Source organism: Coturnix japonica, chromosome 4 (assembly GCF_054131305.1).
Source record: "Coturnix japonica strain WE chromosome 4, WE-NBRP24, whole genome shotgun sequence".
NCBI lineage: Eukaryota > Metazoa > Chordata > Aves > Galliformes > Phasianidae > Coturnix > Coturnix japonica.
Window position 1 is genome coordinate 89,580,305 of NC_140666.1, and position 21,704 is coordinate 89,602,008.

The 21,704-nt window shown below is 47.9% G+C and overlaps 1 protein-coding gene and 1 long non-coding RNA gene across 5 annotated transcripts in view; both read left to right on the plus strand.

Moving 5' to 3' along the window:
• Nucleotides 1–2,644: 2,644 nt before the first annotated feature.
• The window catches only part of SFXN5 (sideroflexin 5), a 73,649-nt gene continuing 54,589 nt past the window's right edge, over nucleotides 2,645–21,704 (plus strand). For 3 of the 4 annotated variants that reach the window (XM_015863029.3, XM_032444619.2, XM_085547573.1), the window contains exons 1-3: nucleotides 2,645–2,751; nucleotides 9,725–9,793; nucleotides 16,061–16,138. In XM_015863029.3, coding sequence (XP_015718515.1) covers nucleotides 2,695–2,751; nucleotides 9,725–9,793; nucleotides 16,061–16,138 — 204 coding nt within the window. In that variant the 5' untranslated portion in view covers nucleotides 2,645–2,694. Of the gene's footprint in view, nucleotides 2,752–8,724; nucleotides 9,576–9,724; nucleotides 9,794–16,060; nucleotides 16,139–21,704 lie in introns of those variants that run through there. The other variant, XM_085547572.1, reaches the window with a different exon arrangement.
• LOC146761182 (uncharacterized) lies at nucleotides 9,990–10,708 on the plus strand. Its single transcript, XR_014946089.1, has 2 exons — nucleotides 9,990–10,091; nucleotides 10,455–10,708. It is a non-coding gene; the product is annotated as an uncharacterized LOC146761182 (long non-coding RNA).

Sequence of the window (21,704 nt, forward strand, 5' to 3'; positions counted from 1 at the left end):
GGTGCATGGGGAGGAAGCGCAGCTTTGTGCCACTGCTTTTACCCACTCCTCTTGGGTACTGAGTGCTCATGTTTCTTTGCTTGGCAGAGAGCTGATCTGGAGCCCAGACCTTTGCCTCCAGCTTCTCTGCCCTAATCCCACCCACCTGTTTTACCGCTCAGCTGTTTTCCTTCTCAAAGTCTGCTTTTTTTTTTTCCTTCATTCATGCCTTTTCCGTCAGGAGAAATTAACTCCCCTTAAGCTTCGTTAAATGACTTTGCTGTCAGCGATGGGAGAGTTGTGTTAGCTCTAATCCCAGTTTGTTTTTCCTCCTGCCAGCCCACAAGCCGTTATGTAGCTCAGCACCTGTCCAGGGATCATGTTAGATTCATGAAATGCTGAGCACGGCGCTGTGCGGGGTCAGGGCAATGAGCTGTGACCCCCTTGAAAGGCTGTGCTGAGTAAAGGCAGCCTGAAATGATGAGGTTAGATGGGCTCTGCAGATGGCAGAGTGAATGGAGCAGAGCGGCTGTAATTAGAAGGTGGGCTTGTTGGAGGCTGTCAGGTCCAAAAAAAAAGAGAGATTTTAAGGCTTTAGCGCTGCTGAAACAGACAGGATTACACTGAATCTCCGCCTGCTTTGAAAGCTTCAACACTTGAGTTGGGACTTTGATGCAAATAAGCCTCAGTGCTACAGGAATGATAGAATTATACAGCCATAGAATCACAAAGATTGGAAAAGACCGCAAAACTCACCAAGTCCAACCGTCAGCCTAAAGAAGAAGAGCTGGCTGGGTTTGTTGTTTGAAGCCTGAGTTGTGCAGCCCGACGCAAGTTTTTTCTTCTTCAAATCTGGCTTTGCAGATGGAAGCCGACAAGAAACGTTCGTACAACTTTCTCCCAGAGCCAGCAGGCAGCCCAGCTCCGCACCCAGCTGTCACGTGCGAGGCGGCCGTCAGACCCCAAATCTCACTTGGGTTCCAGACAAGTTTGCTCCGTAGCTGAAGGTTTTGTTCCTCCCCCTGCCAAAATGGAAATAAATACCAATATTGAGTTAACAGTTGCTGATCTAGGGAAGGAAACACCCCCCCCCTACACACATACACCCCCCCCTTCTCTTCCCCAAGCCACTGAAATGCAACTTGTCAGTCTGAATGGATCTGGTTAGATTGATATCAGCCAAAGAATTGATATTCTTTCTGGTATTTAACCAAAAAAGTGATAGTCTTATGTCACTCCAAATGTGGTTTTAGATAAACAGATTCTCTCCCCTCTGTTGTTATAAAACATTTAGCGTGTCAACATTAGGGATCGTATCAATTATCTGGCTCGAACTGCAATGGGGAGGGAGGGGGGTTTCCCTGGTATAGAAACGGAGAGATTTGGGTTATAATCTATACTTACAGCAGAGCCCTAATGATTTTCATAGAATGATAGAACGGCCTGGGTTGAAAAGGGCCACAAGGATCATCTGGTTCCAACCCCCTGCTATGTGCAGGGTCACCAACCAGCAGCCCAGGCTGCCCAGAGCCACATCCAGCCTGGCCTTGAATGCCTGCAGGGATGGGGCATCCACAGCCTCCTTGGGCAACCTGTTCCAGTGCACCACCACCCTCTGGGGGAAAAACTTCCTCCTAAGATCCAACTTAAACCTCCCCTGCCTCAGTTTCAAACCATTCCCCCTTGTCCTATCACTGTCCACCAGGACACCCAGGTACCTCTCAGCAGAGCTCCTCTCCAGCAGCTCATTCCCCAACCTGTACCAGTGCATGCAATTATTCCTCCCTAGATGCAAGACTCTACACTTGCTTTTGTCAAACCCCATCTGGTTTCTCACCACCCATCTCTCCAGCCTGTCCAGGTCTCACTGAATGGCAGCACAGCCTTCAGGTGTGTTAACCAATCCTCTCAACTTCATACCATCAGCAAACTGAGGGTGGTCACTATCCCCTCATCAAGATCATTGATGGAGATGTTGAACGAGACCAGACCCAGCACCGACCCCTGGGGGACACCAATAGTTACAGGTCTCTAACTAGACAATGATGACCCTCAGTGCTCCGCCAGTCAGCCAGTTAAATACGAAATGGGATATTACTCATAGCAATAGGATGTTTTGTCCCCTTTTAAGACGGCAATAGGGCTCCAAGCGGGGTTACACCCTACCCAAAGGAAAACAAACCTTAATGACGTGCTGTTCTTTGAGATAAGCAGGACATCACACCACAAGGAGGTGATAAGGGTAGGAATGTCTTATAGAGCCAAGAGATGGGGTTTAAAGGTTTAAGGCCTATGGTTTAAGGCCTGTGGGAGCACTTCAGCATGGGCTGCAACTGGACCTAATGAAAGGAAGTATTAAGCCATGAAGACGACAAGGTAGGAGGGCTGTATTGGGTATAGCCCATTTAGAACATCTGGATGTGTTCTAAAGAGCTTTACAGCCGCTTTAAGGCACCGCGCTCACCCTGAGCTCTGAGGTGACTCTGTGGTAACTCTGAGGTGACGAGAGACTCCCCCTCATCTTCCCGCCAAACGCCGCGAGCTCCCATTGGCTGATCCCTTTCACCTCAGAGTCCGGAAGTGCACTACATTTCCCATGGTGCCCCGCGGGAGCTGCGGAGGGCAGTGACCAATCAGAGAGGAGGTGCCGCAAAGGGGCGGAGCCGGCGGAGGGGGAGGTTGTTTAAAGTGGAGCCCGCAGAACGCAAAAGGGGGATGGCGGAACCGGCGGATTATCCGCCCTTCCAGCTGGGGAAACCCCGCTTCGAGCAGGTACCGATAGCGGGAAGGGTGCGGGTATAGCGGTGAGAGCGGCCTTAAACGGGAGCGACATCGCGCCCCCTCCCTAAGAGATACCCCCCCCCCCCCCGCCCTATATTCAGCCCTTTTGCTTCCAGCGCTGCGCTGATTGGTCCGCACTTTGCCTCCTATTGGCTCGCGTTGCTGTCAATCAAAACCGCATTGCCCCGCCCCCCCCGTGGCGCTGCGGGGAGAGGGGGGGCGGTGTGAGGTTTTGAGGTTGCGGGTTCGAGACCCGAGGAGGGATTGAGGGGTGAATTGAGGGGGGGTCTTTTAGGTGGGGAGGGGGCGAGTGTGGTGATGGAAGAGCATAATGTGACCATGGGGCTTGAACCGGCTGAGCCCGCACCCGGTGGGGTGTCTGCCAGCCCAAGGTTGTGTGGAGGTGATTGGGAGGGGGGGGTATTGTGAGAAGGAGGTGCTGGGTTGCTTGGAGTTGGTGCACGATGCGCTAATTAGCTTTAATTTAAAGTAAAATGCATGCGAGGAGCCGTGGTGGGTTTGTGATGAGGGATGTGGTGTTGCCATAAGCTGTGGTTATGGGGTTTATGAAGGATTTGGGCCTGCTTTGGGCTATAGTGCAAAGCAGGGACTATGATGGGCCTTTAGGGGTCCGTGATGGGCCTTTGGGGGGCCATAATGGGCTCTTTAGGGTCCGTGATGGGCCTTTTTGGGGTCCGTGATGGGGCCTTTTTGGGGTCCGTGATGGGGCCTTTTTGGGGTCCACGATGGGCCTTTTTGGGGTCTGTGATGGGGCCTTTTGGGGTCTGTGATGGAGCCTTTTGGGGTCTGTGATGGGCCTTTGGGGGGCCATAATGGGCCTTTGGGGGGCCAAAATGGGCCTTTTAGGGTCCATGATGGGCCTTTTGGGGTCCTATTTGGAGTCCTTGAGGTGCTGTTTGGGGACCCCAAGTGGCCTCTGGGGTTCTGGAGGCACCTCTTTTGGAAGGATCTCCAAAGGCTTTTTGTTTTGGGTGGGGGTTTTGAGGTGTCTTTATTGGACGTTATTGCTCTTTGTTTTTGCCTCAGTCTTCTGATCCGGCTCTCAAAGTTCATGCAGCCTCCTTCATCTGCTTCTGGTGCAGGGTGAGGCTGCTCTGTTAAAGGAAAGGGTCCTCATAGCTCTCAAATCAAGGAGGAGACGAAGCGTGCTCGCTAATAAGACCTCCCCCCACCATTGGGGAAATCTCCAAGGAGACTTTCTTCCCACCAACCACATGAAATCTGCACAGGATCGCTGTGTGCCAACCATCTGACTCGTTAATTGCAGATCCCAGAGCTTGGCTTGACCGAAGCCGCCCATTTGGGTGATGGAGGAGCCTGGTTATGCTTCTTTCAGAGGGGCCAGATCTCTATGCTCTTCCCCATTGACTTATCCCTCATTCCTCCATAGGGTTCAGGATGGGAGGTGGCGCACGGAGCTCCTTAGAGCCACGGCTGCCCTACAACAAGGAAGGGTGTGCCTGCGTGGCTGCACTGAGTGATGCTCAGCCTGGGGAGACAGAGCTTTTTAATAAGGAGAGGAGGAGGAGGAGGAGACGCTACTCCCTTCTAGACACCACAGATGATTCGAGGCACACTTGGCAGCGCGTCAGGCACAGAATCGGTGCATTCTGTTCATTAAGGAGTGACTGTCACTTGTAGCAACGTTTAGAAAATGTTTCGAGGGGTATGGCAGGATGTTAATGATCGTGTACCAGCAGAGCTGTCCTCTCTGGGTCTGTTTCCACTTGGCCCAGGGGTAGGTTTTCCTGGTGGTGAAAGCACCTTGGAGGACAGGATCCCTCTCCTCTTCAGGGATTTGATTTGGTTCCCATATACTAAGCAGCATATAGGACTGGTGGTAGGAGTTCAGGTTGGGTCGCTGGTACCTGTGTCCTGCTGCCTCCCATCTCTATAATGATGCCCTCTCTCCTGCTCCGTGTCCACAGAGCATTCAGACAACCCAGTTTGTGAGCTGGCAGCTTTGCAGGGTCATGGAGCAAGTGAAAGAGGGCACCTGGCCAGGTCCTGTGGCCTGATTGCACCATCCTGACCCATCCTTGGAGCATGCTGGTATTTATTTACCCATCCTGAACTATGGTTGGTCAATAAACCTCCGTCTCCAGGGTTGTAGGACAGTGCTGGGAGGAATGTGTGAGTTGCAGAGGAGCTGTGTTAGGCATCTTTGTCCTTGCAGGGGGAAAAAAAAGCACAAGGAAAAGTTGCGTGCCAGCAACAAGAGGCTCGGTGAGCAAAATGGGTTTGGATCTCAGAGCTTTTTTCCAGCCTTAATGGTTCTATAGAAGGAGTGGAGCAGTGTTTAGGGTGGCTGATGGGATGCTCCTGTCCCCAGCACAGCCCTGCAGCTCATTTTCCTTCTCCCACCTCTTGCTTTGCAGCTCACTTGTTTGTCCTGCTCTTCAGGCAAGTCGCATCTGTCAAGTCACATTTCTTTGCTGGGAGCAGCTTTTGCCTCCCGACAGAAGCAGGTTATTTTTAGGTAAAAGAATAAGGACATTAAGCATGAGAATACGTGACAGGGGCTTCGTTTTCCAACAAGCTCTTTTAATTTGTTAAGCACGCTCCTTTATATTTATTTATATCTATATTTTAAGTTAATAGGTTTTGCTGCCTGCTCCCTCCAGAACATGATACTGAAGTTTCTGAAGCTGTAACCAATGGCCTCTCCTTCAAACCAGGCCAAATAAATGCGTGTTTGGAAACTCTATAGAAGGTGTGGGATGTGCTGGTTCACCAAACAGTGCTGTGAACTGCTGCAGGCACATAATGCTGGTTAAATTTTAGGGTTTTTATTGCTTTCAGCCCTCTAAAAAGCACCATGAGGCTCTGCCAGCAGGAGGAAGTCCCAGATCTTGGATCCTGTAGGGAAAGGAGAGGGAATTAAGGACGATGAACCTAATGCAGAGCTGCAAGCGTCGTATGTTGCTTGTGCAGCACAGTGGGACTCAATGGGAGCTGGGGGCTCAACGTGTGGTCATGGGCTCCAAGCATGCTGATCTCAGAAGTGTCCTGGGAGGACCTTAGGGCTGATAATCATCATTGCCTGCTCTGTGTGCACTTTGATCTGGGAATTGTAAAACCAGACCTGTTTACTCCTCCTTGAGTCAGTCCTTGGGCCTCCTAGATAACCCCTGCAATAACATGCAGATAAAGCAGCCCTTTGATTAGATATGCCTCTCAGGAGCTTGATGGCTTGCTGATTGCATGCGTTAATTGCTGTAGGCCCTAATAGGAGAGCCCAGAGCTGTGTTAGAAGGGTATTAAATTAACACAGAAGTTCCTACTCTTGCTTCTCCACCTTTAAAGCAGTTTTCTACTGTGAGTGGAAGAGCCGCCCCATCCACTTTATTTCCTAAAGAGGTTATGGGGTATGTGTGGGGGGTGTTTAAGGCTGCTTTGCAGCTGCTGTGGCTTTGCTATACGTGCAGGTCCAGCCCAATGTGTGGATTCTATTGGAGACGAGGCTGGCGCGCATTGAGTGCTGCCAAACGTGGCTTTCTCAGCCCTGAATTCGGGCTGACCCTGTTTATCCTATGCAGTCGGTTGGGTTCTGCAAACACATGCTTAAAAGACGAATTGCAGAGGAGAAGAGGAAATACAGACACCTTTTGGGTTTGGTGTTTATCTGCTCACTTCATTGAATCTGCCAAAAAAGCCATCCGTTGGCTTTCTTACATCTCTGTCAGCCAGGATTGGATTTCAGATGGAGTTTGAGTCGTGTGCTGTGGGGTATTGGATGCTCAGGGGTTGGGTTGAGAAGCTGAAGGTAAAGCTGGGAGCTGTGCTGGGGTGAACCAAGCTGGGAGCAAACCATAGGACCCACATTGTAATCCCACAGCCTGCAGCAACAGGGAAAGGAGAGGAGCTGCTGCTGCTAAGAGGGAGAGAATGAAGATTTGCCACTTTGCTTCTGCTCTCAGGGCATTTGAGCCCTCACCTGTCAGCTGAAGGTGCAGGGATGGACTCCTGGCCCTTTAATTTAGAGTATTAAAGGGCTTTGATTGCACAGCTTAAGCCTAAACTTGTATGTGGGGTGGACTCCCAGCGTGTAATTGTACAGCATTGCCGTGCCAGCATGCGGTTGCTCAATGGCTTGTGTTTTTTAATCTATATCATCTTTGGTTTAGTTGAAATCTCTTCCTAATTAATTGAGAGCTGACGTAAGCCTGGCTTTTTAATTATTATTTTTTTCCTTTAAACTAGAAGGGAAAAAAAAAAACCAACCCCAACAAGTCTGTGTGCCTTTTGCTCTGGCTTAATTAAATCCATTTTTTACATCCCTGCTTGCAATTAAATGAGTAAAGTTGTATCTCCTTCCAGTGCTGAGGAATGCCCACCTGCTTTCAATGCAGGTGATTAACCCACCTCTTGCTGATGGCCATTTACTCCCTGCCCTTCTCTCCATATTCCTGGTGTCTTTTTTTTCCCCTTCTTTGAGCTGGTTTCATTGACGTCCTGCATGGCCCTCAGCACATCCATGGGCTGGAGCTCATTGCACTCCCTTGCTCTCTACAAACTGCTGTGGAAGGGGATTAATGTTCCCTTCTAGGACTTGGTCTTGCTCACAGGCTGGTGAGAAGCAGTCCCAAAATAGTCCCGATTAATCACAGGAAAATTGCAGTATTCAGATTTCCTCTGAATAACCATTTATTGCAACAGATGTTGCGGGAATAAAATGGCAAAAGAGATGCTGGATGTGTTTGGGATGCGAAGGTCAAACTCATGGGTGTGTTGCAGACTCCATCCATGACACAAGCTCAATGACTAGAACTGGGAATTACCCCAATGAAAGCAACAGTCCTCTGTTTCCATTGAAATCTGGGACTGGTTGGGTTGATCTGTCCAGCACAGACTTTGGAAAGAGGTTGATTATACCTTGATGTCCCCTTATTGTGTTATGGAGTGATGGATATTGGGGATCGTGTGGTTGGGTGCTGGCACAGCTGCCCATGTAGTTAATGGGGTCACCATCACTGGAGGTGCTCCAGCACAATGACATGGTCATTGCTGGGCTGGGTTGGGGTCGAACTGGGTGATCTTATAGAGGTCTTTCCCAACCTTTATGATCCTATGAGTGTTTTTTTTTTCCTTCCAAGCAGCTCGTATGAATAGCAACAAGGAAAAGCACGTTTGTGTAATGGTGTTTTCAGACAGCTTCTGCTAATTTGGAAAGAAACGAGAGCCACGGGTGATCTGTCGGGTCTCATTGCCTTCTGTAGGGGTGCACTCCATCTCAGCTGAGTTTGTCTGTGTGCCCCTGGTGAGCAGAGCTGCTGTCAACCCAGGGAAGAAGCGCATCTGTCTTCCCACTGTCTCTTCTTTGAAGTAGTGATGGCAGGGGGATAATTTCTTCATTTTCCCACTTCTTTTAGAAGTGCAGATGAAAGAAGCAGACGTTGGAGTAGCCCTGAGTGCCAGCAGGAAGGCAGTCGGTCCTGGAGCTGCCTGCACCATGAAGTGCTCTATGATGCCTGAGCAAGGGGCACGTTGGGCACTGCAGATGTCTGGAGTGGAGAGCTGAGAGTTGCTCGTGTTTGGTCTTCATAGAACCATAGGATGGTTGGGTTGAAAGGCACCTCAGAGCCCTCCCAAGCTCCATAGGACCCTTGCCATGGGCTGGGTGCCCCCCACCAGCTCAGGTTGCCCTTCCTTACCATGCAGCTCTGTGTGGTAATGGGGGGATTATTCTCAGTTTTTCTTGCTCTGGACCTTGGTGTGTAACTGCTGTTCTATGAGTCAATGCTGCGACCCCACTTCAATGGCTCTGCCCATGTCTGAGCTGCAGCAGGGTGGGTTTGGGCTGCTGAAACAGAGTGAGTAATCAAAGGAAGGTAGCAACACGCCAAGCTCTCAAACGCTAGAAAGTACCAGAATTAGCGTTAATTAAATCAACGCTAATTAAAAACCACTGGGCTTTTTTTTTTTTTTTTTTTTTTTTTTTTCCCCTTAACTTCTGTGAAGCTATTTTGTTCAGTTGCAGGTTTTTTGTTTTGTTTTTCCTTTCATTTTTGTGTAGAACATGGGGGAAAATAACAGCATGGAGCAGCTGAGAGCGGGGTTGCAAGGCAGAGCGGTGGGCTGCAGCGCCCTTGGGATCTCATTCTATGGGGGGATTTCTGCCTCAATAAGTCACAGCATTGGTGGTATTTTCTCTGTGCTTCGTGAATTCAGCAGAGAGGAACCAGCAGGTTTCATCAAATTACACCAGGCGGTGATTAAATGCCATTCTCACTGCTGCATCCATCTTCCCATCCTTTATTTATAGCACTGCAAATACAAGAAGGGAGTTGTTTGCCTGCTCGTGGCCATAGTGCAAGAGGCATCCCAGCGTTTGTGAGCATGCAGAGGTCGGTGGCTGTGTCAATTCTGTATATAGCAGTGGGTTGAAACCAGATGATCACCGTGGTCCTTGTCAACCCAGGCCATTCTGTGATTCTCTGATTAAGGTTGAAAAAGACCTCTAAGGTCATCAGGTCCAACCATCAACCCATCCTCACCATGCCCACTAACCACATCCTATCTTCATAGCACAACGTAACGTACATATAAGTGCATCAGAGCTCCAGATGCCTTCCAGGAGCATGAAATATACTGCAGGCTGCAGGAACAAGGTTCATTTTGTAGGGTCTGGACCTTGTATCCTCCTGGGGAATGCCAGGCTCTCCTTCCCCCCTGTATTCTGTGCTGCTGTGACATCTTGGACACTTGTACTTCAGTGGATTTATTTTTCCTGAGTGTACAAATAGAAACGAGCCCAAACCATAAATCCTTGACTACTGTAATGGAATCTTAAGGTTTGTAGTCCATCTCTCACCCTGTGTTGGTGTGGTAACCAGCACAATGATAACCAGCCCCAGCACAGCACCTCGATAACTCTGATAGCCACAACACTTGGTTTGTGCTTCATCTGACTGAACACGTTTTGTTTCTCCTTCTCTTGCAGACTTCGTTTTATGGCAGATTCAGGCACTTCTTGGACATCATCGACCCACGCACTCTCTTTGTTACTGAGGTAATGTCTGTGTTCCGTATTTTCTGACAGTTCTCGTTATCCACATGGGTTGGATTAAAAACAGTTTCTCCTGTGAACAGCAGAAGGGGTGAAGATGGGTTTGTGATGGATCTGTGTCTCACCGCTGATGGGCTGCCCAGCCTAACCCTATTCAGGCCCACTCAGCTCTCTGTTAGCCACCTTTGGATCCTCTCCCTGTAGGTCTGCCTGAGCAGCTCTCAGTCAAAACTACCAGCACTGTTGGCTTCCCAGGGGGAAAATTCCTCCCTGTTTTCATGGAGGGGAAAGAAAAGCACAGGTGAGTAAAGGAGAAAGCAAATGCGCTGCTAGGTGGGTGCATGCTGCAGTTTCCAATGGCCTCTCCAGACCGTTCCCAAGGAAGCTGTGTAGTAATTTTTCCTTCCTTATTAGCCTGTTTGTAGCAGGCTTCAGAGTTTCTGGCCCATTTCCATTCCTTGTAGTGCTGTCCAGCATCATTGCATATCCCTGCTTTCATAAAACACTGAGCTGACTGTGAGGAACCCCTTAGAAGCAATATTTCCTCTGGTGATGTTAAATTCTGCCTGCTGCCAGCGTGCTTTTTCTGTCCTTACACGCTGTGGTGACAGCGGTGGGGAAGAGATCTGATGTGACTTAACATCATCCTTTTGTCCCAAATCAGCAAGTTTTTCTCCAAACCATAAGGCTGAGATATGCCGTGTGCTTCTGAGTGCCTTTTTGGATGGGTGCCTGGGAGAGCTGCAGGCAGTAAAGCAGCTGTTCATACAGCATCAGGCTGAAGGTTATATACTTCCAGTTGCAAAAGCTCAAGTTCGGATCAAATAGGAGATGGATTTTTCAAGTCTCCATCCTGGATACAGAGCTGTGCCTGGAGAGGTGACCTCCTGCCAATAAAACATTATGATTCCAAATTAGCACCACTGTGTTGTGCTGCTCTTTACCAAGGGTGCAAGCCCACAGATCAGAATCAAAGCCAATTAACTACATGTTAAGGGCTTGATGCTGCTGGCACCTGGGCTGAGGTGCAGAGTTAAGAGCAAAGCTGTGGATTTCTCTGTGTAGCCAAAGCCTGTTGTTGTATCAGTGTACATTGTAGTCTGCAGCAACAAGCAGCACTGGTTCCAGGTTGAAGACAGGTAGTTTGAATCTTGAAAGAGGAACGTTTTTCCACCATTATCACAAGAAATAATGCATTTCTTACTTTCCAGGGGCTGAATGTCTCAATGAGGGACATGGTAGGGCTGGGTTGGGTTTGGACTTGGGGACCTTAAAAGTCCTTTCCAAACTGTATGATTCGGACTCAACTTCATGCTTTTCTACCTTCCCATCGTTCCCATTTCAAACTGTGAGGAGTTTATGAAGGGGTTGGTGTGGTTGGTATGAGGCAGTCAGCTGGTGTAACTCTCAGATACCCACTGATGTGCTGCTACTTAAGAAGGTGAGGCTCAGGAAATGAGGGGGAAAGCACAGACTCACAGAACCAGAGGGGATGTAAAGGAGAATTTGTGCACCTCGAGCTGTTCTGGATCTCAGAACATCAATAAATGAAAGAGGTTTGAATCTCTTCTATGGGGTCCAAAGAGCTCTGGTTTGAGATCCATGACCTTTGGGATGGCTTGATGGCTTTCCAAGGGAGAAAAGACCCATGCCCATTTTCTTTGGGAGCTTGAATCAATGACAGCTAATGCATCTACATTCTGTGAAGTATGTGTGGGCTCTTACTCACAAGGGAAATGTGTTGGCCAAGGTCATGGGAAGCAGCACAGAGTTGGGGTTGACCTGCTGGCTGAGTTCTGTGTGTCTCATCTTATGCTTTGAGTACTCTGTGTTTGTGCATGTGTCGCTGAGTAACTGAAGTGGCAAATTAAGATCTAGGAGGGGTTTGCTGGAGGAGCAGCTCCTTCCCGTGACAGATGGCTGCAGCTCTCAGGCCCGAGGTTCTCAAGGAACAAACACGTTGCTAGCGAACGAAACGCAGAGATAAATGAGCCTCTAATGAGAATGGAGGTTAATCCCATGGAAAATGCTGGGAGATGTAAGAATGTCCTCTTCATCTTTTTTAATTGCTGTATGTTGCATCCTACTGGTGGCTGTTTGGGTGAAGGATGAAGCGATTCCTCCTGGGGGCTGGGGGGGCGGGATAAGTGTAATTAGTATCAATGAGAGTCGTTTATTTAGTTCCAACAGTTGAACACAGTTAAAAACTTCCTTGTCTTTTAGAGGTTCTGAAGCATGAATCCTCAAAGGATGCATGCTAAACACAGGCTTATGGCGTAGCAAAGCCTTGTGTCAGGGTAACAGATAACCCCTGAAGAGGTTTTCTGTTGTGCCCATTCACCTCATTCCTTGCTTTCTAATGAAACAGCTTCTTTCCTGTGTGTGTGGCAGCTTCAGATTTGCAAACTTTTCCAATATGCAGCAAACGTGTCATTGCAGAGGTGGAGCCCAACAAGACCCATTGCTGAGACCCATTGCTGAGTCCATGAGAAACCCCTCGGTGGGTGTCAGGCCTACTTTCAGAATGTGTGAGGTTAAAATGATTGGAATAATACTTTTAATTGCTCAAGTAATTAAGGTCCGTCGAGGGAGGCGGTAGGGACCAGCAGATATTTTTATAAGGTTGACATATCCCATCTGACATCAGGCTGGACACGCTGTTAGCGCTCTGTGGGAGGCTCCTCGTGGAGAAAGCTGTGGACCTGATAATAACTCGAAGCAAAAGTCAGAATTAAGCTGAGCTCAGATAAGCTACGCATTATCTGCCTTTATCTCATTGTTCATAGCATAGAACTACAGAGCGCCGAGCATCTTGCATTCCCATATTTGGGTTTAAAATGGAAGCAGGATTAGATGTATGTTATTTATATGAACGATACCTTCTTACTCAGCAGATTGACTGTCTGTGTTTATTCAGTGTCACATCTGCTGGCTCTACTTGAACAAAAAGTTTCTGGCTCCTGTTGTCTGTCACTGTAGATCCAATACAATAGGGCCAGCTGGAGTCAAGTCTGCCGTATGTATCATCCGTAGCGCAGCGAGATGGAATCGGGAGCTGCAGAGTTGCTGATAGCAGAGCACAGCTGGATTCCCCTTCCCCACATTGAATACATGGTGATGGTGGCCCGGAAAGTCTTGCTTTGGATTGTGTGCCAGGTCACTGCTGGCCTGAACCTGAGAGCAGTGGAGCTCACAGGCATGCGTGAGACCAGCATGGTCTTGAAACACCAACACCAGCTCTGTAGAAGCAAAGTGAGGTGTAACCTATTCCAAGGTGCCTTGTCTCATCGGTGGATTTTACCTTAGAAATGCAAAATGTGACTCTTTCTGTTGTTTCTGTAACAGTAACAATGTAGTGCTTCTGGCATAATGACTTCTTCTGGTCTGTAAGTGCACATATGGGGTTCTGGAGGCAGCTCTAAGCCATGTGTAGGCATCCGTTGAGATCCAAGAGAAGAGAAGACACAGATCTTTGAGACAGGAGCAGCATGCCCTCGAGCAAAGAGGACAAGGTGAAGGATCAGTAGGAGAGCTCATGTGCTGGAAGGAGGTGTCTGGCACAGGTACATGTGTGCAGTTATCCATAGGACCCAGTGCAGTTGTCCCTACTCTACAGTGATGCCCATCATTGGTGTTGGCGTGCCATCGCTATAATGGGTGCTGCTCTCCTGATGACATCTTTGCTTTTGGTCTTTCTCCTTTGTTTGAAATACCAAACTAAGCCCTTATAATGGGATCCTTCAGCAACTTTTTCTACAAAGACCAATCTTTTCTTCTAGTCTAGACCTGCAAGATGTTTTGAGTAACAAGTCAATGCCTATAGCCCTGAGTCAGAGCAGGACAGGGGTGCATTACTCCTCTACGCTAAAACCTATGGGTTAAATTTGAGCTAGTTTAGCCAGAGTCAGGTACTGGATTTTGGCTGATGTGTCTTGTGCTATGCGGCCAAGTTCTCCTGTTCTTCAGCAAGTGCCTCTTGGCAGCACTCCTGGCCCGTGGTACATCCCAAACAGTGGTTGTGATGGTTGGTCTGAGTCAATGCTGTGCTGGAGTGGAAGCCTGTTGCATATTTTCCATGGGCTTGGTTTAGTGCTGGAGCCCAAAAGACTCTTTATGTTCAGCTGCATTCAGCATAAGGCAAAATTTGAGCCCTGGTGCAAAGACTGATTGTGTTGGGTGGTGCTTCCCAGGTGCAGAGAGCACAAGGAGTGGGGTTTGTGTGCTCCTACATCGCTGGGCTCCGTGCATCCCTGGCACTGCTTCTGGTCTGGGGTTTGTAGGAACATTCCCTGGGTGCAGATGGTCTGTCTAGCACCCTATTGTGAGAGCTGAGACCCTGTAATCCACCACTAGAAGTGCTCTAGTTTTCCTGAGACGAGGGGTATGAAAGAAATGCTACATATTAGTAAAAACTGTGGCTGCACTTCTTTTTATAAGTGATGCTGTAAAAATTCGAGTGACACTTCTTCCTACGGATATCAGTAGAAGAAGCAAGCAACAATAAATATTGAAATGGTAGCATGACCTTGTAGGCAGACCTCTTTTTTTTTCCCCTTGTTTCCCCCCTTCTCTCCTGTTAAAATGGAAATGCAGCGTCATCTTAGACACCCATAATAGTGCTGTGTCGTGTTATAAGCCGGGGAATGGGGCTGGTTGGCATTTGGAGCTGTTGCGTACTAGGAAGTCCTTGGTTGTTGGTTGGTTGGTTGCTGCTTTCTCTTTTTTTCTTTCTAGAAGGGATTACAAAGGAATATTGTGTTGTCACCAACAGCGTTTTGAGTCTGATTCTTTCACTGAAAATACCTGAAGCCCCATGAAAAGATGCCCTCTTAATGTGGTCCCACCATCCTCCATTTTTTGCTCTCTTTCCATAACTATTTTGGTAAGCCTCAGGAACCATCAGCAATGTCAGCCTTGGGACTCTTTGCTTTGTGAAAGTTCCCTCTCTCCCCACTGAGCTGAAAGGGGAAATTCATGAGGACTGCAATTTTCAAAGCGAAATCGGGCTTTTTTGTTTGCTGTTTGTTACCATACTAAACAAGATGGGATCTGGCCAGGGTTGTTATAGTAACTACTAAGATTTCCTCAAGAGAAGGTGAAAAAAATAGAACACAGACCCATTCATCTATTACTTCCAGTTTTTCATTCAGAGTTACATGCTGTTCTGTGTAGATAATTTGCAAGACACATAGTGTAGGTAATTTCAGTGACAGAAAAACATAGCGGTAATGAGCACAAATGGCTCTCCAGAACGTGGTGCTGGCATTGCTGGTTTGTTTCCTAGCTTTGGAGGCAAGATGGGTTGTCTGCCCTAGATCTGCAGCCATTGATCCTACAGCCGTCTCTCTGGATTTGGGTTGGATATTAGGAAATGTTTTTGCTTGGAGAGAGTGGCAGTGCTTTGGGCTGCTCAGGAGGTGGGGGTCACTGTTACTGGAGGTGTCCAAAAGCCATGAGATGTGGCACTGATGGAGGTGGTTATGGGCACATTGGGATGGGTTGGGGTTGGGTTTGGCCATCCTAGAGGTCTTTTCCAACTGTTATGATTCCATCAAGGCGTAGAAGAGGCTGAAAGAGAATCATGGCTTCTTCCTGCTTTTCACTGTGTGTTGGGGAAAGTCTGAATGAGGTGGATGCTTTTCCTTAACAATATCAAAGATTTTATGTTGCAAATCCTTCTCCCTTTCCTGGGTCAAGGCAGGGTGATCCCAGGGGCTGCTTGTTAGTGAGAAAAGCTTTTAGTTCTTGCACATCTCATTCCTCACCATCAGTACTCTTCATGAAACCTAGAAGAGTAAAACCACCACCATAACAAATAACTCTGGCACGGTTTTCTGGTCATCCAAATTCCCAAACAAAATTGGTATTGAACAGCAAAAGAAACTCTTGTCCGTGCTATTAAAATACAGTTTAGATTTGGTCGTCGTCTGTCCTTCATGTCCTTTGTGCTCTGACCACTGATCATAGAATCATAGAATGGCCTGGGTTGAAAAGGACCGCAATAATCATCTGGTTCCAACCCCCTGCTATGTGCAGGGTCACCAACCAACACAGAGCCACATCCAGCCTGGCCTTGAATGCCTGCAGGGATGGGGCACCCCAGCAAATGCATCTCTTTTTCCTTTATATCATATATACCTGTGTAGAAAGGCCTGTCGCAAGAAGGCTTACATGAATTGCCTTCATAACTTAAATGCATTGCCTTCAATGAAAGATTTCAGTGCAAAGCAAATGTTGCAGCCCTGCTTCATGCTGCTGTTTTGTTTGCAGAGTCGCCTGAAGGAAGCTGTGCAGTTGCTGGAGGATTACAAGCATGGGACTTTGCCCCCAGGAGTCACCAACAAGGAGGTAAGAGGAAAAAGCCTTACTTACATTTCTGCTTCTTCATGCAGTCTTCAGGCAAAGCGTGTTTGTAGAATTAAAGAGAAAACCCTAAACATGGTTTTCTTTTTCAGGCGAGGGGAACCTCGCTGTCAGGTTTGTAGGTTGATGTACCAGCAGCAGTGATGCATCAGCACCCCCTCCTACTCTACTGGCTATAATAGTTGCCTTTTCTTTGCAGAAATTAGTGTTGTTTGGGCTAGATCCCTGCGGATATCCTCTCATTATAGAGTACACGCGTTCAGCAGTGGTTCTTTTCACTGTTCTTGGAATGGAGGCATGGATTTGCTCAAGGCAATGCAGAATCTGCAGTGATGTGAAGATCTTGGGTTGGTTTTGGTAAAACTTGGTTCTGCTTTGGGACAGGGAAATGAGATGAGTGATTTCTCCAAGAGCCCATCAATCCTGTTTTCTGGGTGTTTGTACTGATAGTCATCTAAATGAATGCATAGAGCTGGTGAAAGCATGGGGAAGTGTTGCTGGGGGGCAGGCTGTTTTTTGTGCCCTTTTCTTCCAGTTCAGTAGCATGAAACAGAGCCCACTGGTGTTCCTGTAGATATTATCTCATACTCGTTTCATCCATGTGCTGACCAACACCAGGGGTTGTATTGTGGGGTGTGTTTGTGCATCCTGCACAAGACTTCAGTCCTACGTTGTGTAATATAATACAAAGAATAGCCCAAATTGGTGGCAGGGCTGCTTCAGGAGCTGTAAGAAGTGCTCTGTGTGGTTTGAGGCATCGTTCACCTGATCCTTTGATGTCACTGTATTCATCCAGCCCTAACCTGATGGTAAGAAAAAAAGCATCAAGGATTGCGAGGAAGAGAACAGCAAAGAGTGATGCAGCAGCAGATGACTCAGTGCCCATCTGCCTTCAGGCAGATGAAATGAAGTCATTTGCTGAGGCAAACCACGCAGACTTCTGACCTACATTTTGCTCTGCGTTGCAACAAGCCCAGGGTGTCCCCAGAGTTCATTCAGAGATGTGCTGGGAGGAAGCATAGTCACCGTGGTTCTTGTTCCCTTAGTTGTGCAAGCTGGAGGGTTTCAGGTGTAAAATAAAGCGTGGGATAGAGGAGAAAGAGGAAAATGACACCAGAAATGTATTTTCTAGAGAAATGTTACCACATCAGCATAAAAAAGAATACTTTCTCATAGCTCAGTTGGATTACAGTGTTGGTTGTGTTGGAAGGGTTTAATAGCTTGGTGCAGGTAAGGAGCTCTCCCAGGAGGAGAAGGGCAGTAGAAGGGCATTACGTTGCAGTTTTCAGCTGTAGGATGGAGAATTGTAATGAATCATTGCAGACGTGGCTACTTTTATATGCATTTCTCTTTGCATCTGAGTGTGCCAGATACACACAGCTGTAAGCAGCTCATTAATGCTTGGTGCATCTGCAAACATACCATGTGCTGGTTGATTGCTCTGGGGGATGGGAAGCATCTCACTTGCTTGGATTTCACCCCAGATTTTCCACCTGTGAACCAGAGATGCCTGGAGGGCTCTGTTTTGCTCTCCCCAAGCTGTGTTCTGCCGTTTTTATGGCTCCTGTGCACCACGAACTGCAGGATGTGTTCTGGTATCAAGACATTCCCAATGTGGAGTTGTTTCAGTACCAGTTTGGGAAGGGGATTTGGTGCAGCTCTGGGTTGCTTAAATGCATGGGTTGTTGTTGGAGTCAGCCAGCTGACTTCCATAGCTGAGCACTTCACCCACACCTTTTAGGGCCGTGGTTAGTAGGCATGGAAGAGGTGGGTTGGTGGTCGGTGTAGATGATCTTAGAGATCTTCTCCAACCTTAATAATTCTCTACCTTTGGTCCATCGATGAAGTCCTTGTGTTGGCAGTAGACCAGTAGATGAGAGAGAGCTTGGTTTGTTGTTTTTTTTTTGACTGAAAGGATTATTATCACTATTTTAAGCTCTGTTTGACCATGAATATTGCTAATGATCTCATGTTTCTCATGTTTGCTGTAGGCAAGAAGCGCGTGGTTGGGTTACTTGGCTCATCTGACGTTGTGATGCAGTTGCAGCTGGGAGAGGTTGATTTGCTGTTACAGTTGTGCAGTGCAAAAGGCTGAGCAGAGCTTCATGTGATGCTCAAGAGAGGAGCATTCAACTTCATCTTTATGTAAGAGCTGAACTAGAGGGTTTGGTTGCTAGAATCCTTTAGAGATGGAGTTGCTACCCCTATATTGGGCTCTGCAGCATGGGGTGGGAATGGCGTGTGGGTAGAAGCTTGAATGGGTTTCTGGGCTTCATAACCAGAATTAAAATCACCATCTCCTTACAAGCCTTTAAAATAAGAGTTTGGGCACACTTTTAATGTAGTATCTCTCTGAAGAACCCAACAACCTCCCTTAAATATCAGCTTTGAGATCAAGCAGACAAGTTGTTTTGACAGAGTTGCTTCACTAATCCGACTGATCCGCTTTGTGGCACAGCGCGTTTGGCAGTGCTCAGGCTCCTTTTTCCTCTCATTGAGAAATTCGTGGTTCTCATGAAGGATGGCAGGCAGTAGCTGAAAGCGTAACAACAGCTCAGCACAATCTACATTGCTCGCTGAGATGGATTCACTGCCTGAAAAAGGGGAAGCGTAGAAGCCTACAGCTATGTAACGTCAAGTATCTCCTCAACACTTATCTTCTTGACAGGGTTCCTGCAGAGTGAGTCTTCTTCTTCTGCACTTCCAGAGCAGGTTTTTCAAAATGAGCTGAAATGGAACATTTATGGCCCATCTAAAATAAAAATAAACTACTGAAGAGTCATAATCTTACTTTGCTCCAGCCCTGGGCAACCCAAAGTCCAGCATCTCCTCTGCTCACTCTTGAACTGGGGTCAATTTCACTGCTTGGGACCATGACCGTTAACTCAAGGTGGTAAAAACCTATTTCTCGGGCATCATTAGCAGAAATGAAGAATCGATCTTTCAGCTATCAATAGCTGCTAGACTGCTGGTAGCTTCTTATTGAGGGGGAAAAGAATTTTTGTTCTTCTCTATTGGAAGAATGTTTTTAAAAAGGTGGAATTGGACACAATGATCCTTATGGGTCCCTCCCAATGGGATATTCTATGATTTGCTGTGGCTGCTATCTCAGTTATGTACTAAGTACAACTGAGGATGAATAACTAATTGATAACTATTCAATGCTATAGACTCACTCAAGAAGACACGCTCTAAACTCTTTATCTTCAACTTACCTTATTTACCTAAGTTTTTCTTTGAATGTTTGATGGCCAGACTTGGTTTTGCTTAGATACTCATGTGTTTCATCTGTGGGTTTAGTAACGTGGCTATTGTTTGGTGCAACTGGGCAACCAGATGTTTTGATGCCCATCATTTGCTGCCTGCATTGGAAGAGCCCAATGGTGCGGTGTGCCTGATGGAGTGCTGCTCCCCCAGGTGTCCCATTTCATCTCCTTCAGCTGTGACCAGCTGATGAGTATTAGGATCTTCAAAGAAGAGAAGAAGGGAGGTATGTGGGATTCATGTGGATGGGAGAGCCCAGTCCATCTGCCCTGCCTTTCTCAGCTCTGAATTGGTTGCATGGTCATAGCCAGAGAGTTGTTGTCAATGGCTCTATGTGCAGTTGGAGGCTGGTGGTGAATGATGTCCCCTGGTGGTCATCCTGGGACTGGTGCTCTTCAACATCTTTATGAATGACATAGGCAGTGGGATTGAGTGCACTCTCAGCAGCTGGTACAACAGAAGAAAGGGTCACCATCCAGAGAGACCTGGACAGTCTCGAAAAGTGGGGCCATGTGAACTTCGTGAGGTTCAACAGGGCCAAGTGCAAGGTGCTGCACTTGGGTTGGGGCAACCCCAGATAGATGTACTGCCTGGAAGAAGAACTTGATAGTGGCCTTGTTGAGAAGGACTTGGGGCTCCTGATGGACAAAAAGCTGCACATGAAGGAGGAAGGTTTTTGCTCAGAGGGTGGTGATGCACTGGAACAGGTTGCCCAAGGAGGCTGTGGATGCCCCATCCCTGCAGGCATTCAAGGCCAGGCTGGATGTGGCTCTGGGCAGCCTGGTCTGCTGGTTGGCGACCCTGCACACAGCAGGGGATTGGAACCAGATGTTATGGTAGGGGTTGTTTGAACTGCAGTTTCCTTTGCAACCCAACCGTTCTATGATTCTATCATTTCTTCATCTCTCTGGTGTGTTCATCAGCACTTTGTGCTCCTCATTTAGGTGATCTCTCGTTATGCTTTAGTATCATTTCAGCTTGTGTTCCTTACGGTGTTCTGCAGCAAGAGGGCCAGGTGTGCTGAGAGGTACTGCTGCAATCCAGGTTTAATGCCACTTCAGCTGCCCAGAGCTGGCAGGATCCAGCCCTACACACAGCCCCAGCGTCTGCTGTGAGCTGTGAGTGGGTAGGTGAAAATGACACACACAAGTGCACCAGGAGCCAATTTGCAGCAGAAGGTATAGACTGTAACATATCCAATTCTAAACAGGGCGGGCAATTCCCCAAAGTGCCTCCTGGAGGGAATCTCCACTGGAGTAAAGAGGGTTTCATTTGAGGGAATACTTGCTCCAATAAAAACAGTGGCTGTAAAACGTCAGCCTAATAAAGAAGGGTGAAGGGGCCAGCGTGCATGAAAGTGGCTGTTTTCTGTAAGTCAGAACTGGTGCTGAGGTTTGTCCTCCGACCAAAAGGCTGCACCAGCAGCAGGTGTGATGCTGTGGCCTTTTTCCCTTTATCCTTGCTACCCTTCCACTAATTTGTAGGATCGCATCTGTGTCCTCTGTGCGTGAGTGAGTCCCTTCCCCAACCTGTCCAACAGACCAGCACAGATTGGAGGAACAGATTGACGCTGGGACGTCAGCAGTGGGAAAAGTTAAGGGATGCAGCACTCGGTGGCTATTGGATAAAGAGAGATTTGAGTCACTGTGTCTTAGGGCACAGCTGCTTTTACTGCGTGGTGATTGTGCTTGGAGATGGCAAAGTTCAGATGTTGTTCCCCATTCACTGCTAAGGTAACAGCGCTGAGGTTTTGTTACCAGCTTCAGATTGCTCTTTTCTTTTGGTTCTCTCCCAGAAATGCCCAAAACTTTTGTTCTCTTTGCTAAAATTCCTTGCAATGGAAATAGTCCTGTGCTTGACGTGCACTGCTGGCACATCCTTTCTGCTGTGCATTCACCCTGAGGTCTCTTTCTGCCTTTGAAACTGGGGTGGAAACAGCAGCTGAGCTATTTCTGAGTGCGTGCTGATGCTGCTCCGTGTGATCTGATCTGCTCACGTATGATAGCAGGCTGACAGCCCAGCTGGGGCCAGAGCCCTGATTCACCCCATTTGAAGGCTCACATCACTCTGCCTTTAAAACAGTGTCTGAACAAGTATCGGAATGAACCTGAGCGAGAAAAGTGGTGAAGATTGGTTGTCCACCCTCTGTCCCTGCAGTCCCATCCCAGGCTCTTCCCCTTGGTCCTGCCAGCAGAGAGAGGTAAAGAGCTGCAAACAGCGGCGTGCTGGCAGGAGCGGGTGAGGGTGCTCACGAGAGCACTCAGACAGCACCTATTGCATTTCTCTG